At 40.9% G+C, this 18,998-nt stretch overlaps 1 protein-coding gene across 4 annotated transcripts in view; it reads right to left on the bottom strand.

Annotated features, from left to right (window-relative positions):
• The window catches only part of FRMD4B (FERM domain containing 4B), a 360,291-nt gene that overhangs the window by 93,118 nt on the left and 248,175 nt on the right, over positions 1–18,998 (bottom strand). For all 4 annotated transcript variants that reach the window (XM_027523804.1, XM_027523805.1, XM_027523807.1 and 1 more), the window contains one exon: positions 16,760–16,844. In XM_027523804.1, the coding sequence (XP_027379605.1) occupies positions 16,760–16,844 (85 nt within the window). The remainder of the gene's footprint in view (positions 1–16,759; positions 16,845–18,998) is intronic.

An 18,998-nucleotide genomic window follows, 5' to 3' on the forward strand; every position in this document is an offset into this window, starting at 1 on the left:
AGGAATCTACCTGATAATGCAGGGGACAGGGGTTTGATCTCCGGTCCAGGAAGATCTCACATGCTGCCGACCAACTAAGCCCAAGCACCACAACTAAGCCTGCGAGATGCAACGACAAAGGCTGCATGCCACAACTACTGCACCCATGCGCTGCGACTCCTGAAGTCCACGTGCCTAGAGCCTGTGCTCTGCAACAAGAGAAGCCACCTCAAGGAGAGGCCTGCGCACTGCAACTAGACAGCAGCCCCTCTCGGTGCAACTAGAGAAAGCCTGCACAGAGCAATGAAGACCCAGTGCAGCCAAAACTAAATAGAAATAAATAAAATTATTTCTTAAAAGTCTCTTTGTCATGAACAGGCAGCTGGAACAATAATAAATTATCAAATATTGTTCTAGGTTTTAGGAGACTATTTCCCACTCAAAAAAGTCACAGGTTGATTACTTATGACCTCATTATTGACTTTTGGGATGACTCATTTCTCCAATTTTTCTTCCACTCCTTCTTTGCTGCTGCTTATATGATACGGATGTGAGAGTTGGACCATAAAGAAGGCTGAACAACAAAGAATTGATGCTTTCAAACTGTAATGTTGGAGAAGACTCTTGAGAGTCCCTTGGACTGCAAGGAGATCAAACCAGTCCATTCTAAAGGAAATCAACCCTGAATATTCATTGGAAGGACTGATGGCTGAAGCTGAAGTTCCAATACTTTGGCCACCTGATGAGAAAAGACTCATCTTTTTCCTGACTCACAGGAAAAGACCCTGATGCTGAGAGACTGAAGACAGGAGGAGTAGGGGACGACAGAGGACGAGATGGCTGGATGGTGTCACCGACTCAATGGACATGAGTTTGAGCAAACCTTCAGGAGATGGTGGAGAGGGAAACCTGGTGTGCTGCAGTACATGGGGTAGAAAAGAATCACACATGGCTAAGCGACTGAATGACCATATGGTAACTTTGACTTTAGTAAGAAGGAGAAAGGAAAGCCAACAATATTCAGAGTTTGACTGAATGGCAGGGGTAGAAGAATATATTGGAAGACTTAGCTAAAATGAGGTTTTACCATTAACTGGATTCCCTTTGCATGCACTTGCAATGCTCCTCCATCTTAAAGCCAATCAATTTCAATATCTCCTTGAAATTTCAAGAAAAAATATCTGAATTGAAGAGGAGAGAAGTATGTCAACCTACCCCTGTAGCTGATTTTACAGCAATTCTCATAAATGTCTACAAAAAGTCCTTACAGTAAATAAAGCAGCAGAGGTTACAGTACTTATGCTGAGACCCCTGTGCTTTAAAATCCCATCACGCGACGTGCCAAATGGTATTCCGATAGGTTCAGTATATTAAATTTCAGGGTTACAGGTACAATATCAACTCTGGAAAATTGAATGTAGGAGCACTGACTCTATCTTAGGCAGTGAAAACACAATTAAGATAGAAAGCTGAAAAGGTCTAATCTTAAGGTTGTTACTCAGAACTGCTTTTCAATCTGGCTCAATCTTTTTCAAGCAAAAACTACCACAATATTGTAATTAGCCTCCAATTAAAATAAATAATTTTTTAAAAAGCTAATTTTGCAAAATCTGATCATTTTAATTGCGAATGTAAACTACATTTACTTTAGTCACTTAACAAATATTTATTGAGGGTCTATAGTGTATGCCTGTCTTTGTGCCAGAGGTTGGGATGTAAAGCTGAATAAGAGCTGACCCTGGTCCCAAGGTGTCAGTCCAGTTGCATAGGGAGCAGATGTAAAAATGAGTAATTCCCCATAATGAGAAGAGAGCTACAGAAGTATTTAGAGGATATTTTCAAAGTGGGAGGAACTTAAATCCTTCAGGATAGGGTTGGCAGTAGCGTACAAGGGAAGGGAAGAATCGCTTAAGGGGTGGGGACTCTGAGCTGAGTTCAGAAGCATGAGTGGAAATCCATCAGAGGGAAACGAAAGGCAAGAGAAACATTCAGCAGAGAAAGAAGGACATGAGGAAAAGAAAGACAGTCAGCACAGGAATAAATATATTAAAAGCACACAGAAACTTGAGAAAGCCGGTATTAATCTGCGAACTAGGAGTTATTTCAGTATGAACATGATGAGTGGGGAAGAGGCTAGAGTGATGAGCTGGGGCTTGTGCATCCTAGGAAGGGGTTTGATATGTCAGAGCAGTAGCAATAACACGACTTCACTTTCACTTTTCACTTTCCTGCATTGGAGAAGGAAATGGCAACGCACTCCAGTGTTCTTGCCTGGAGAATCCCAGGGACGGGGGAGCCTGGTGGGCTGCCATCTCGGGTCACACAGAGTCGGACACAACTGAAGCGACTTAGCAGCAGCAGTTAATAGCAAAACAATGTCTGTCTTAGACGCTGTTTTATGCACCTGGCATATATTAATTTATCCGTGGTAGTGGGAACTATGATCCTCACTTTACAGTCAATAGAACTGAGGCTTAAAAATATAAGTAACATCCCAAGGTTAGAGCCAAAGCCATGTTTTTGAATCCAGACTGTCTGGTTTCAGTCTAACCTCTCCCCCACTGCATTATATTGCTTCTCTAGGTAGCAGGGGCAAGCCAAGATGGGAGGTATGAAGTCTTGCTGATTTTATGTTCTAAAATGTCTCAAATCGTGGGATTTCCCTGGTGGTCTGGCGGTTAAGACTCTGGGCTTCCAATGCAGGGATAGTGGGTTTGAGCCCTGCTTGGGAATTAAGATTCCACATGCCACACGGTGCCACATGGCCAAAAAATAAAAAAAAAAGAATTAAATGAATAATGCCTCAACCCTACAAATGCTTCAACAAATGAATCCATTTGTTCATTCTTTAAACATTCGCTCCTTCCCTTATCCATTCGTTCAATAACCTTTTACCTAAGCTCTAGGTTCTAGAGTTTCTAATATATAAAAAACCTGGTCCCTACTCCTATGTGCAAGTCTATATTAAATATAGAAATAAAAACACAAATTTTCAAAGCAACCCTGCAATCCTTCCCCATCTTGACTCCTGGCCCTTACAACACAAGAATGTATAGATAATAGGAAGAAAAGTGGACAAGATGAGGTCAACGTAGCCAAAATACTCAAAAAGTTAAAAGTCTCACTGAATGTAAAATACAGGCAGCAACTGATCCCAACAAAGAAAAATACATACCTCAAAGAAAGAAATAGGTAAAACTAAATGCCTAATGTGCTGGTATCAGGATTATGGATTGATTCCTTCCTAAAATTTTTTTGTCCTTTTCTGCATTTTCTAAATGTTCTATAATCAACAAGTATATTTTTACAACAGGAAAGCGTCTGATTACAATTGACAAATTACAGCCAGTTATCTTAAGAGTAGACCTTTTACTTTTCTAGATAAAGCAATTAGGAATTTTCAGCTTCCACTTAGCTTTGTCCAGTGACAAAGATAACTGCATATTTTTTCTAATGGAGGGAGAATGATCAGCACAATGGTTTTATTCTCTTCATGCAGTTTTAAAGAGATAAAGTTTAAAAGAGGTAAAGGACATTGATTGTTTTTTTCTGTTTTTCTTATATAAAACAAATTCAAGTATCCTGTTAAAAAATGTTTAGAAAAGTGTTACTGAGAAAGCGAAAATCCTCCCATAATCTTGCTCTCAGAGATTAAAAAAATGTATACTGTGCAATGGGCTCCCCCAGTGACTCAGCAGTAAAGAATCTGCCTGCAGTGCAGGAGACACAGGAGATGCAGGTTCGATCCCTGGGTCAGGAAGGTCTCCTAGAGGAGGAAATGGCAATCCACTCCAGTATTCCTGCCTGAAAAGTTCCATAGACAAAGGAGCCTGGTGAGCTGCCCCACGTTCACACACTTACACGCAAACAGCATTCAGAATGAGGACACTGGGCAGCATGTTCTCACCCTACGCGTGCGGCCAAAGCGTGCGGCCAAAGCGTGCTTGGGGCTAAGGCTCTCCCTGCGTCTCCTGAAGAAAGGGCACACCGAATAAGGCCTCAGTCAAGAAATGGGGTAAAAGGGAGGATAAAAATAAATGTGATCGGACAGCCCTGCAATAACTCTATTTTTTCAATAGCACTTCTAATGTGTGGCTCACTCGTATTTCTACATTTATTCAAAGTACTATGATAAACCTAGACAGCATATTAAAAAGCAGAGATATCACTTTGCCAACAAAGGTCCATATACTCAAAGCTATGGTTTTTCCAGTAGTTATGTACGGATGTGGGAGTTGGACCATAAAGAAGTCTGAGCATGGAAGAACTGATGTTTTAAACTGTGGTGCTGGAGAAGATTCTTGAGAGTCCCTTGGACAGCAAAGAGATCAAACCAGTCAATCCTAAAGGAAATCAACCCTGAATATTCATTGGAAGACTGAAGCTGAAGCTCCAATATTCTGGCCAACTGGTGTGAATAGCTGACTCATTAGAAAAGACTCTGATGCTATGAAAGATTGAAGGCAGGAGGAGAAGGGGATGACAGAGGATGGGATGGTTGGATGGCATCACCGACACAATGGACATGAATTTGAACAAACTCTGGGAGATAGAGAAGGACGGGAAGCCTGGTGAGCTATAGTCCATGGGGTTGATTGCAGAGTTAGACGCTACTGAGTGTCTGAACAACAAACCGTCACATTGCCCTTAAAATGAACACAACACATGCTCACACACAAATGTGCAAATGAGAGACTCTTTAAGACTTAGTGTGGGCCATGGGAAGGTAGCATTACTAAACATTCCACTGATAACACAGCACTCACTAGAAATCCTGGCCCATAATTGGAACACAATAATTTTTTTATTGAATGAATGAAGACAAATACTACCGTTTCTGCAGCCAGATTACCTAGTGATGACTTCACTACTAATGAGCTATTTGATAACTGCTAAGCCGCTTCAGTCGTGTCCGACTCTGTGTGACCCCACAGACGGCAGCCCACCAGGCTCCCCCGTCCCTGGGAGTCTCCTGGCAAGAACATTGGAGTGGTTGCCATTTCCTTCTCCAATACATGAAAGTGAAAAGTGAAAGTGAAGTCGATCAGTCATGTCTGACTCTTAGTGACCCCATGGACTGCAGCCCACCAGGCTCCTCTGTCCATGGGATTTTCCAGGCAACAGTACTGGAGTGGGTATGAGCTATTTAACCATGGTCAAATTTTTTACCTTATTTATGCTTCCATTTGCTCATTTGTTAAAGTAATAATAAATAACAGCATTGCTGGTTTTGAGGCTTAGAGGAGTCAATACAGGAAAAAAAAATCAGTTCGAGCTCTCAGTAAGTCCATTTCCCATCCTCCACCTCATCCCCACCCCTGCCCACACATGGTCTCTGCCACAGAGCACCTACTGAACCTCACTTGCTTTTCCATTTTCTGTCATCTCATGATTATTATAATAATGTGGTAAAGAACTTGCCTGCCAATGCAGGAGACCCAGGTTTAATCGCTGGTCAGGAAGATCCCCTGGAGAAGGAAATGGCAACCTACTCCAGTATTCTTACCGGGACAATCCCATGGACAGAGGAGCCTGGCAGGCTATAGTCCATGGGGTTGCAAAAGAGTTGGATAGGACTGAGCAACTAACATCTATACCCAAAGAGATAAGGTGGCCAATACTATTTCAATTTTGCAACCATGTCTTCAAAGGTATGGTAGTGATAAATGGTTTGATTATTAAATCACAGGTATGGTTGAAGAGCGGAGAAGGCAATGGCACCCGACTCCAGTACTCTTGCCTGGAAAATCCCATGGACGGAGGAGCCTGGTAGGCTGCAGTCCATGGGGTCGCTAAGAGTTGGACACAACTAAGCGACTTCACTTTCACTTTTCACTTTTATGCATTGGAGAGGAAAATGGCAACCCACTCCAGTGTTCTTGCCTGGAGAATCCCAGGGACAGGGGAGCCTGGTGGGCTACCGTCTACAGGGTCACACAGAGTCGGACACGACTGAAGTGACTTAGCATAGCATAGCATAGCATAGCATAGCATAGCATGGTTGAAGAGACCTGCAAAAATCACCACTGAGGGCAAATCTGCAGGGTTTCTCACGCATTTGAGGCTTTTCCAAGCAGGCTGTCCAACAGCCCACACACAGGAGGCTCCCAGGTTCCTCAGCATCATTATTGTCACTTCCCCATCATCACCATCTGGCACAGGTGGTGGCTGTGTGCAGGCAAGGTGTGCCCCTCTGCACTCTCCCCAAGGAAGCCAAACAGGTTTGGGAGCCTTCAACAGACAACTCAGACAACAGCTCTCTTCTGGAGAACTCTTGGGGAACCAAGAGTTTCAAACATTCTGTATCAACCCAAGCATCCTTCTGAAATCTTCTTTCAGAAGTGCTTTGTCCCCTAGCCCAGGCTGTCAAAGGGGTCAAAGCCATTTGACCCCTAACGAGCACCTAAAGGCACCTATTAACCATAAGCTAAGAGTATCGACATGAACAACAACATTCGGAAAATGGGAAAGAGGGAACTTAAACTGAAGATGCCACAAATATGCCCCCTCATGGGCAGTGGGCAGACAACCCTCACCCATCTAGAGGCAGGATATATCATGGTTAACCTCATGGACTCAGGCATCATACTGCCTGGTGTGAATCTTGGCTCCTCCACTTAGTAGCAATGTGAGTCTGTGTATGTTATTTAATGTCTGTACCTCAAAATTCCCATCTGTAAAACGGGGGATAATAATACATTTTACCTAATAGGTTCTTACATCCTGGGGTTGGAATGAGAACGGAATGCATGAATACACACAGTAAGTGCCTAGCAAAGTATATGTATTCAATACTTGTTAGTGCTATGACCAGCCCATTCTGTAACAATAGCTCCTGAGTTCCAAATTACTGAGCAATCCCCTAAAAGGGGCAGCTGAGGTAAATGGAAGGTGCTTTTAAGGTCCAGGGTCTCCTGCTGGTATAATTTGCCAAGGACACTTTCCCCACATAATAAACTACTTAATTTCTCTGTGCCTCAGTTCTTTTATTTGGAAAAGGGGATAGTTTCCTTCTTCCAGGGCTATAGGAGGATCAAATGTATTAATGGTTAATTGCACACCACCCAGCCCACTGCTGCCTCATGATAATTAGAGAAAAGGCTCTTTGGATGTTTCTTTCCTTCTCTTTAGTCTCAGAGCTGGAAATGCATTTCATACCTTCCTTCACTTTCCTGTTTTTCTTTTTCCTCCACTTTTTTCAACTCCTATTTTTCTCCTTCCTGTTTTTCCTCCACTTTTTTTTTTTTTTAAACTACCAGGAAAGAAGAGGAGGAGAAATGAAAAGGCATCTTTCTGAAGTCTTATCACCGGACCTTGATTCATATTTCTCAAAGCGAGTTTCAATATGTATTTAAACTTTCTGCATGTTTACCATGCAGAAAATCCAATGGTTCTTCAACCAAGGTGTTCAGGAGAATAACCTAAGAACCTTGGTGAAAAGATTGATGCCCAGCTTCCCACTCAATCCTAAGTCTGTGATATGGAGCGTGACAAGAGGCAGGAGCCTGGTCATTTAAATGAGCATTTGTTGTCAATCTGATAAAAGGAGTCAAAGGTTACACATGAGACCCGCTGTAATCTCAGAGAATCACTCTGAAAGGGGAAAAATGTCTTAGAAAGGTTAAATACTTCTCCTAAGATCACACGGCTGCTGTGGCTCAGGGGCAGCCTGAGCCCTGAGGTCTTCCCTTAAAGCTACATTTCCTTGTCAAGATGAAAACACAGTATGATTCTTAACTTATTTTCTCCTATTGCAAATTTCAGCAGGTCATAGAAAACAGAAACACATCATTTAGATTACTTTATAAGGACAGGCCGGAGAAGGCAATGGCACCCCACTCCAGTACTCTTGCCTGGAAAATCCCATGGACGGAGGGGCCTGGTGGGCTGCAGTCCATGGGGTCGCTAGGAGTCGGACACAACTGAGCGACTTCACTTTATTTTTTCACTTTCCTGCATTGGAGAAGGAAATAGCAACCCACTTCAGTATTCTTGCCTGGAGAATCCCAGGTGGAAGCCTGGTGGGCTGCCGTCTATGGGGTCACACAGAGTCGGGCACAACCAAAGCAACTTAGCAGCAGCAGCAGCAGCAGCATAAGGACAGGCATATGTTAAGCCAGATTTTCTCATGACTATTGCTGAAGTATACTTTTTCTCAGAGAACAAATTTCACCTTCACTGATGTTTAAGTGGGATTTAAAATACCAGTAGAAAAATCAAGAGATCCTTGAAGCATTTCTAGTTACAAACAGCCTCAAACGGTGTGGCAGGTAGCAGGCATGCAATAAGTAACTGCAGAATAAATACAGTACTCATATGTACTGAGCTCTAGAGATTGTTGAATTTGGCTAACACACCAGTGCCTTCATAATTGAAGTCTACCAGAACCAGTTTTCTAGAAGAAACAGACCTTTAACTGATATCTAAAAAGATTAGAGAAAAATCCAATGATCTTTCACTTTTCTTTTAACATTAGGCTAAACATGCAATTTTGTCCTTTACAGAATCATTTTTCACTCTTTTTTGGCTGTGCGGCATGGCTTGCAGGACCTTAGTTCCCTGACCAGGGATCAAATCTCTTTCCCCTGAAATAGAGGCGTGGAGTCCTAATCACTGGACCCCTCACTCATTCTTTGATGAAAATTGTAAATAGAGTTACTATAGCACTGTTAAATGTTATTCAGTAATAGCTGGAACATGTTTTTGTTTTTGTTTAGCATATTAGGTGTTCAACTTCCTAGCATATTTAGATGCATTTCATACTCAATACTAGTCAAACTATATATCAGATAAGCTGTTTTTGTTTATCTCTTGATTTCCTGGGAATCAAGGGTTGATCATCAATAATATCCATTCAACTTATTGAATTAACCAACAATTAATTGAATGCCCTATGTGTAGTTGACTGTACCATGGGAGATTATTTTGGAATAAGCAAAAGTGAGAAATATTTGTCCTTTTTTCAGACTACCCAGGATACCCAAATCAGAAATGAGGCACAATCTTTCTTTCAACGCATTTAAGTGGCACCAATGGCTCATCCAGGCTTCCCGGGTAGCTCAGTGGCAAAGAATCCACCTGCCAATGCAGGAGACGTAGATTTGATCCCTGGGTTGGGAAGATCCCCTTAAGAAGAAAATGGCAACCCACTCCAGTATTTGTGCCTGGGAAACCTCATGGACAGAAAAGTCTGGCAGGCTACAATCCATGGGGTCACAAAAGAATCAGACACGACTTGGCAACTAATACAACAACAAGATGGCTCATTCGCTATGCAGTAGGGGCGATGACATTTACAAAGCCATTGCAAACCACCCAGTGCTTCCAATGACAGATCATGAGGCTGAATTTTGTGAATATAAATCCATATTTAAATAGCTACACAGAGCTTCAGTGACTGTATTAACCCTCATCACAAGTCATCTTTCTCATAAACCAAGCATGCAAAAAGATACGGTGACTTTGTGTGTATTTGAAAATAATAGCTGTCTTTTCCTGCCTGTGTATTTCTCTCCTCAGTGGAAGGGGAAAGCTGTCTGGCAGAAAGCAAGAAGAATGGCTAGGGGCTAACAGAGAGGCTAACACGTTTGGTGGTTAGACTGTCCCCTGCATAGTGTGGAAGGGAGACTCATTCACCATCCACCTATGTTCTACTGCTGAGGCTATGTTCTTATAAAACTTATTTACTCCTGTAGCTGTGATTCAGATGATATTCCTTATGAAGAATGTTCTTAAATTATCATACATTGTTAACAAACAGCAGCCCAATCCTGTTATCTTATTTATTGAATCATGTAACATCTCTTGGGATTATATGTAACTAGCTATCTGCATATTACTTAGAAAATATCAAACTGTAAATTCCTACAGATGAATCTAAAAAAGTTACCCCACTAATGCAAGTCATAATGTCTTACAACACCATGTTCTATAAAAGTTCTGAATTCTTTGACAGGTCATTAAACACTCTCATTTAGAAAGGAGCGCTTGACCTAAGAGGAGAATTTAAAAGAACTCTACTTCCTTAAGATCAACAGGATTAGCAGAAAAAGCTACAAGAGAAATATCAAGAGTTAAATTTTTCATCCTTTTTTTTTGTTAACAACAGAGCAAACAAATCATCAAAGAGACTATTTCTTTGGGCCTTGGCCAGCTAGGTAGTGAGAAATATCACAAGGGGTATTTGTATTTCTCCACAAGAGACGATGACCAATCATGACTTATGAAATGTTTTCCTGACTCAGAAATGTTTTCCTGACTCAGTAAATGTTTTCCTGACTCATTATGCTGCTTTTGCTATACAGGTGTCCATCAGGCAACCCAATGCATTCTTGAGGAAACCCACATCTCAGAAAAAGAGGCTGTCATAAAGCCTTTGGTGCTGAAGACATTCTGCTTTTCTTATAGAATTAGCCAAAAATTCTGCTTTGGAGTAACAGGGGCTTGATTTACCCTCTTTCCTGAAAAAAATGAAAAAAACTAGACGATAAATATGAAATAATGGTCATCAAAACAGTGCACATCAGGCAGCAAAGGACCATGAACATTGAACGAGGTAAACCCCAACTATCCCCACTTGGCTGTGAAGGGGAAACCCAGACAGAGCAAGGTGGACTTCTGGAGTTGAGCAGACGGATGAGAGAATCGGGAAAGCAAATGGATGGGATTTTACGGAACAGAGTGCTAGAGAAAACAGAGTTGCACTGAGAGAGAGTCTTGAAGCTATGCAGAGGGTCTCATGCTCTCACTGCCGAGGGCCCAGATTCCCTGATCAGGGAATTAAGATCCCTCAAGCCACGTGGCATGCCCAAAAAAAAGAATAAGCAGACTGAAGACATTAAAACAGTTATTATAACTATAGTCATACATTCCAAAAGCTATATACCTACAGGAAAGATTTTAAAACCATCCAAAACAAACTTCTGAAGATAAAAATTCCAATGGACAGGGTGGGATAAATGGCAGATTAGATTGCAAAAGAAAGATAAATAAAATTGAAGACACTGAAATTGGAATTATCAAAATAAACCCAGAAAGAAATAACTAAATGCAAAGAGTATCGCTTAGCTGTAGGGTAATTTCAGGAGGTCTAGTACATGTGTAGTTAGAATTTGCAAAGGTGGCATGGGTGGGAACAGAAAAAAAAGAAAAACAGTTGAAGAAATCATGGCTGAAATATTCCCAAATTTGATAAAAACTACAAACCCAGAAGTCCAAGATGCTCAGTAAATACAATCATAGAAAGCACGGAGAAGAAAGCAAATTGTTCAAAGTACTGAGAAAGAGAAAATCTTAAAAGCAGAGATGATTAAATTTTTACACAAAAACAATGACAATGTCATAAGGATCTGTAACACAACTAAAAATAAAACGTATGACACTGACAGCTTAAAGGTTGAGAGAGGAGAAATAGAAATATACTATCATAAGGGTCTTGTACCACCTGTAAAATGGTACAAGATATAATAAACTTAAAGGTAGACTTGATAATTTAAAGATGCATACTATAAACCCTAAAGCAATCACAGAAAACTCTAAACAAAGAGTTATACTAATAATCCAACAAAGGATGTAAAATGGAATCATAAAACACTCAATAAATCCAAAAGAAGGCCAAAAAAAAAAAAAAAGGAACACAGAATAGATAGGACAAATAGAAAAAAAATATCAAGACAAACTTAAATTTAACCATATCAACAGTCACATTAAATGCAAATAAAGTAAACAACCACTTAAAAGACAGAGATAGATAAATGGATAAACAAAATGGATAAAAGTTTCAAGATGTAACTATACCCTGCCTGTAAGAAATGCACTTTTAAAATACAGACATAGAGTACAAATAAGAGATGGAAAAAAGGAAACACTAAGTGGTTATATTAACATCAAACAAAGTAGATTTCAGAATAAAGAATATTGTCAGAATAAAGAGGATCATTAAATTAAAATAATCTAGAGGACACAGCATTCTTAAACGTTTATACCCTAATAAGAAAACTTTAAAGAGTCCATCGGGAAGATCTAAGAAAAATAAAGCAGTTAAAGATCGTGTTAAAAAAATAAATAAAATACACGAAACAAAAACTGATAGAACTTACAAAGAGAAGTAGAAAAATCCACAATCATAGCTTTCAGTATCCCTCTGTCAATAACTGATACAAGAAGGAGACATAAAATGAGCAAGATACAGTATCAAGTTGATCTGGTTAACATTTATTAGAACATCCGCCCAAGGATGGCAGAGTACACATTCTTCCCAAGTGCACATGGACCACTGACCAAGATGCAGCATATTCTGGACCATAAACAAGTCACATCAAATTTCAAAGAATTTAATTTACACAAAATGTGTTTTCTGACCACAGTGGATTTAATTAAAAATAAAGAGCCCTGAAAGTCTCCAAATTTCTGGAAACCAAACTGTACACTTCCAAATAACAAGGAGCCAAAAGGAACTTTAAAAATATTTAGAAGTGAATGAAAATAAAACACAATATATCAGAATTTGTGGGATACAAAATGAATACTTAGCAGAAAATGCTATATTGTACTATAAATAATTGCCTATATTAGGAAAGAAATATCTTTAATCAGCGATCTCAGCTTTCAACTTAAAAGAATGGTATATGAAGAGAAAACTAAACCCAAAAGAAGAAAAAGAAAGTAATAATGATAGAAGATAAAAATAATAAAGATCATAGCAGAATCTATGATTCTGATCATGGAATCATATGATCTAAAAAAAATTTTTTTTTAATAAGAAAATCACTGAAACCAAAAGCTGATTCTTTGCGAGGCTCAATAAAGATAAACCTCTTGCCAGAATGATAAAAAAGAGAGAAGATACCAATTATTAGTATCAGGATCAAGAGAGGCAACATCACTATAGACAGCACATGTTAAAATGATAAGAAAATATGAACAACCATGGCTATAAATGGGGCTTCCCTGGTGGCTCAGTGGTAAAGAATCTACCTGCCAATGCAGGAGACATGGCTTTGATCCCTGGTCCAGCAAGATCCCATATACCTCAGAGCAACTAAGCCCGTGTGCCACAGCTTTTGAGCCTGTGCTCGAGAGCCTGGGAGCTGCAAGTACTGAGTTCATGGGCCACAACTACTGAAGCCCGTGTGCCCTAGAGCCTGTGCTCTGCAACAAGGGAAGCCACCGCAGTGAGAAGCCCAAGTGCAGCGACTAGGGAGTAGCCCCTGCTCACTAAAACTAGAGAAAAGTCCACGTAGCAATGAAGACCCAACTCTGCTAAAAATAAACAAATGGATAAAATACATTTTAAAAATTAATTCAAAATGGATAATAGACCTAAATATAATACCTAAAATTCTAAAACTTCTAGAAGAAAACACAGGAGAAAATCTTTGTGACCTTGGATTAGGCCACGTTTACAGAGATACAGTATCACAATCCCTAAGAACAAATTAATAAACTAGACTTCATCAAAATAAAAGTCTTTTAGTTTTTGAAAGACATTAAGAGAACGGACAGCAAGCCACAGACTGGGAAAAAAAATTTGTAATCCACATAACTGATAAAGTACTTGTATCCAGAATATATATGCTCTGAAAACTCATTACAACTAAACGGCAACTCAAAGAAACTGGGCAAAAGATTCAAACATAAAAAAGATATACTGACATAAGTAAGCACATAAAGTGAAGTGAAGTTGCTCAGTTGTGTCCGACTCTTGCGACCCCATGGACTGTAGCCTACCAGGCTCCTCTGTCTATGGGATTTTCCAGGCAAGAGTGCTGGAGCGCATTGCCATTTCCTTCTCCAGGGGATCGTCCCAACCCAGGAATCGAACCCGGGTCTCCCGCACTGCAGGCAGACGCTTTACTGTCTGAGCCACCAGGGAAGCCCCAAATAAGCACATAAGAGATACTCAAATAGCATATGTCATCAGGGAAATAGAATTTAAAATTGCACCCCTATCAGAATGACTAAAATGGAAAAGATGTTGATTTCATGTGTTGACAAGAATATGAAGGAACTAGAAATTTCATAAACTGCTGGTGGGAATTTAAGATAGCACAACTACTTTGAAAAACAGTTTGGCAGAACCTTAAAAAGTTAATCCCATCTCCCACATGACCTAGCCATTCTATTCCCAGTATTTACCCAAGAAAAAAGAAAGTGTGTCAAATGTAAAGAACAGACTGTTGGACTCGTGGGAGAAGGTGAGGGTGGGATGATTTGAGAGAATAGCATTGAAACATGTATATTACCATATGTAAAACAGATGACCAGTGCAAGTTTGATGCATGAAGCAGGGCACTCAAAGGCTGTACTCTGGTACAACCCAGAGGGATGGGGTGGGGGGTGAGATGGGAGGGTGAGTTCAGGATGGGGGGTCACATGTGCACCCGTGACTGATTCATGTCGATGTATGGCAAAAACCACCACAGTATTGTAAAGTAATTATCCTCCAATTAAAATAAATAAATTTTTTTTAAAAATGGAAAAAAAAAAAAAGTGTGTATCCTTACGATGACTTGTACATGGATGTTCATAGCAATTTTACTTGTAACATTTCCCAAACTTGCATAATCCAAATGTCCATCAACAGGTGGATGGATCATTTCAAAATATATGCACATATCAAACCATCATATTGTATACCTTAAACTCACACAATGTTATATGTCAAGTATATCCCAGTAAGTTTGGGAGGAAAAGGGAGAAATAGCCACACAGGTGAATGAATAAACAATGTTTTAGTTAGTTATACCATGGAATATTATTTGGCAATAAAAAAGGAAAGGGCTATTGCAACCACTGAAGCCAGCAAGCCCTAGAGCCTGTGCTCTGCAACAACAGAAGCCACTGCAATGAGAAGCCCAAGCACTGCAAACAGAGAATAGCTCCGGCTTGCTGCAACTAGAGAAAACCCACCCACAGCCACGAATACCCAGCACAGACAAAAAGAAAAAAAAATTTTAATTAAAAAAACAGAAAAAAGGAAAAGGTTATTGCTACAACATGGAAGAATCTCAAAATAGTTATGCTCATTGAAAGAATACAAAAATATTTCCTACTATATGATTCCACTTATATAGAACTCTGCTGCTGCTGCTGCTGCTAAGTCGCTTTAGTTGTGTCCGACTCTGTGCGATCCCATAGACGGAAGCCCACCAGGCTCCCCCGTCCCTGGGATTCTCCAGGCAAGAACATTGGAGTGGGTTGCCATTTCCTTCTCCAATGCATGAAAGTGAAAAGTGAAAGTGAAGTTGCTCAGTCGTGTCCGATTCTTAGCCACCCCATGGACTACAGCCTACCAGGCTCCTCCATCCATGGGATTTTCCAGGCAAGAGTACTGGAGTGGGGTGCCATTGCCTACTCCGATATAGAACTCTAGAAAATGTATAATCTACTGTGAGAAAAAGCAGATCTTTAGTTGCTGGGTATATTGACTATCTTGATTGTCATGATCATTTCAAGAGTATTACTTTTATTAAGACTTATAAAATTATCCACTTTAATTATGTTCAGTCAATTATATCCCATAAAGCTATTTAAAAAAACGACAAAAATTCTGCTCCTTGCCGAGTCTTCCACTAATTAAAACTGCATGTGTGCAGTGGGCCACCCTTAACGTTTTGGGGACAAGGGGAGGAATATGAACGCAGGTGCCTCAATGCACAGTCTGCCCCTTTGTCTTTCCAGGCCAGGCACCAACCAGTTGTTCCTCATCATCCCTCAGATATAGGGCGACATATACCGGCAGAGGGCAGAAGGAGGTTCCCACCAGCCCTGGAAGCAGGTGTGGGATCCGAGATCCCACACTGTGAAGACAAAGGAAGCAGCTGGGCTTCAGCTGAGCCTGGGGACTCCCCACCTTTGCCTGGGGTGTAGTAGAGAAGGCCAGACTAGAGGCCTTTAAAGCAAAGTTTATCTGCAAGGAGATAAGATTAAAAATGGAAAGTGTCTAAAACTTCCACAGCAAGTTGACCACAGCATGGCTGCAAGATCCAAGCTGGGGTCATTTTTCTCTCAGTTCACTTGTACTGAACTTTATAAAAGCTGTGTGTCCTCCACGGTTTGGATACAAATGAAAAACAATAAAGCAAAAAACAGATCCTTTGCCACAGATAACTGAGACTCTGCCTTAAAACACAGGGCTCTGAGCAGAGGCCCCTAAGGAAGACTGGCTTCAAAGTAGGATAAATGTAGGGTATACTCTGTTAGAACAGATTTCTGGCCTGACTTTTGCGAGGCTTCGATCAGCCTGACTGCTCCACCTGTGTGTCCTTCTGGGTGGAGTTTTGAGAGCACCGCAGGCAGTGGTGATTCTGTGTATTTCCCGACTCAGAATTTGAGAAGAGCTGCCTTTTCTTCATTTGAAAAAAAAAAGGAAAACTGTTTTGCTTTGTTTTACGGGGTAGGATACACAAAGGAAAAAGATTATGTCCTCTCTTGCACAGCACAGGGAACTCTGCTCAGCGCTATGCAGCAGCCTGGCTGGGAGGGGAGTTTGGGGGAGAATGGATACATTATTGGTATGGCTGAGTCCCTTTTCTAGCCACCTACAACTATCACAACAGTGTTAACTGGCTATACTCCAACACAAAATAAAAAGTTTAATAAAAAAAAGTAACATAGAGAATAGCATGTCTGTGTGAAGCATAGTAAAGAATGAGAAATGTAAAGAAGAAAAAAAAAAGATTATGTCCTTTTTTCTCCACTTGAACATAAAAACAAAGGCCCTGCCATTGCTCCCTGCTAGTCCAGCCCCGCTGGAGTCCGCAGCAAACAGGGCCCTTACCTTGTGCACACAGGACTTTGCGTTCAGGAAAAAGAGCTCCACGGTGGTTTTATCCTTCAGGAACGATATGCTCTCAATGTAAAACCTGGAAAACAGCACAGAAGTTGACTCCTTCCGATTCTTTCCCTTCTCTGCATGGTTTCCTCATGTAGTGTCTCTCAGAGAATTACGAAGAGCTAGGCAATGGTTGTGCTTTTTTTCCCTTTTAAAAGCCATCTGCAATATGTATGCACACCTTTAAGTATGTATGAGTGTATGTGGATATACGCAGACATGCAGATAAAGTCTTCTACAGTGTGCTGGAAGGTGAGCGAGAGAAAAATCCAAAATGGTCACCACCTGCAAATCCATCTTTATTCTTTATTTTATTCTTTATAAATAAATAAAATATATAAACATATATTTATATAAAAATATATAAATAAAATGTATTTTATTTTATTTTATTCTTTATTCTTGCCGTTCCTTTGACACAGGTTCTGGGAGTTCACGATACCTCCCACAGTTTCGAAACAAAGCCCTCTGAGGGCTGAAAGGAGAAGTCTGCTGAGAAAGCACTACTGTATAACTGAACCTAGAAGCCCGTGGCTCCACGGTTTTCAGACTCAGGGGGGGTGTGAGGGCCCCCGTTTACCTCGCCCCCATGCACCAGGAGAGTTTCAGTCACGTCCTCCTTCCTTCCCTCACTCTCATCCTTCCAGGCTCTGGGCTTTCCCTTGGCTAGAAGCCAAGCTCCCCACTTAATACCGGTCTTTCTCATGCAAATCAGGGTATTCTGGGTCTCGCTTCCTCCACTCCCTTTTCTGGGCCTTTGCTTGTTGCCTCTGTGAGGCCAAGTCCCTCCTTTGGAAAAAAGCTGAGGGTCCTGAGGTGGGGAGGGGAGGAGAGTCCTGTGGAAAGCTGGCTGGTTGAAGGCAGGCCTCTGGGGTGCAGGAGTGGGCCAGGGGTGGAGGCCCAGAAGTTTTTCTCAAGTGTTGCAGCCCCACCTGATGAATAATGCATGAGGAGACTTAATACCCGAAGACAGCTCACAGCTAGGATCCTGGACGAGAACAGGCTCTCAATCTGGCGAGAGTCAAGATAAACCCGAACTGAAGTCCCAGGGAGCTTTGCTCTTAGCTCTGCAAAATCGTGATAGACCTTGGGCATTTGCGCTTTTTATTTATTTATTTTTCCTCCCCTTCCGCAATAAGGAAATGTTTGAGAAATAAATACAGCAGCTTTAAGAGGCGGTGAAAGATTTTATCATTGAGATGGTTAAAGTCATTTGAAAAATTCCATCCTTAGTGGAATAAATCCTTTCTATTTTCACTTACAAGGGTTCATCTCACTTATTAGTGAACTTAATGAAGATTGATGAGTGTTAGGTGTGCAAGAAGGGAAAGTTAAGGATTAAGGGGTTGGGGGAGATGAAGAGTTGAAGGGAAAAACCAGCTTTGGAATCAAGAATGTAGAATATGGAGTCCCAGTCCCATCATTTATTACTTGGGTGGCCTTGGACAAGTTAGTTAGCTTCTTTGTGTCTTCTCTAAACTGCTGTTATGACTGCACTTACCTCACAGAGTTTTGGAAGAATTAAATGAGATAACACAAAAGGATGTGAAGCAACAAATTCTAATCATTGCTAATAAAAATCCATTTTCTGGAATTTAATGCCATGTGGCCTGGCGGATGTGGCCTAAGCTTTGAGTCTAAGATACTTCGTCTATATGGTGGAGATAAGGATGGCCGTAGTAGGGACTTTATGAAGTGCCCAATACAGCCTATTGAGACTCTTGTCCTGCCGGTGGTACCCTGATGAAACTGTCCATTGCCTCCTGCTCCCTAGATTCCTGCAGAGCCTGGATTCCTGTCTTTTCTGAAGCCTTGTTAGTCCAGTTTTCCTTCAATTCTGTTAGCTTAGCCATAACTGGTTTCTGTTGCTGGCAACAAGAGAATCCAAGTCAGTAGAGGACTTCCCATGTGCTAGGGACAGTATGCAGGGCTCTATATGCATGCTGCCATTTAACTTCAGCAAAACCAGATGCCAGAGGTAGCAAGTTATTAACCCATCTTACAGATAAGAAAACTGAGATGCACATATAAAGTCAACTTCCCCAAGTCACCCAGGTAGAAAATGAGGGAGCCATGATTCATATGAAGGCCTTTCAGACTTCAAAGTTCCTACTCCAAACCAATATGATAGGATGCTTTCCTATAATAATAATCACAATGAAATACAACATGTACACAATGCCAG

Source organism: Bos indicus x Bos taurus, chromosome 22, assembly GCF_003369695.1.
Source record: "Bos indicus x Bos taurus breed Angus x Brahman F1 hybrid chromosome 22, Bos_hybrid_MaternalHap_v2.0, whole genome shotgun sequence".
Taxonomy (NCBI): domain Eukaryota; kingdom Metazoa; phylum Chordata; class Mammalia; order Artiodactyla; family Bovidae; genus Bos; species Bos indicus x Bos taurus.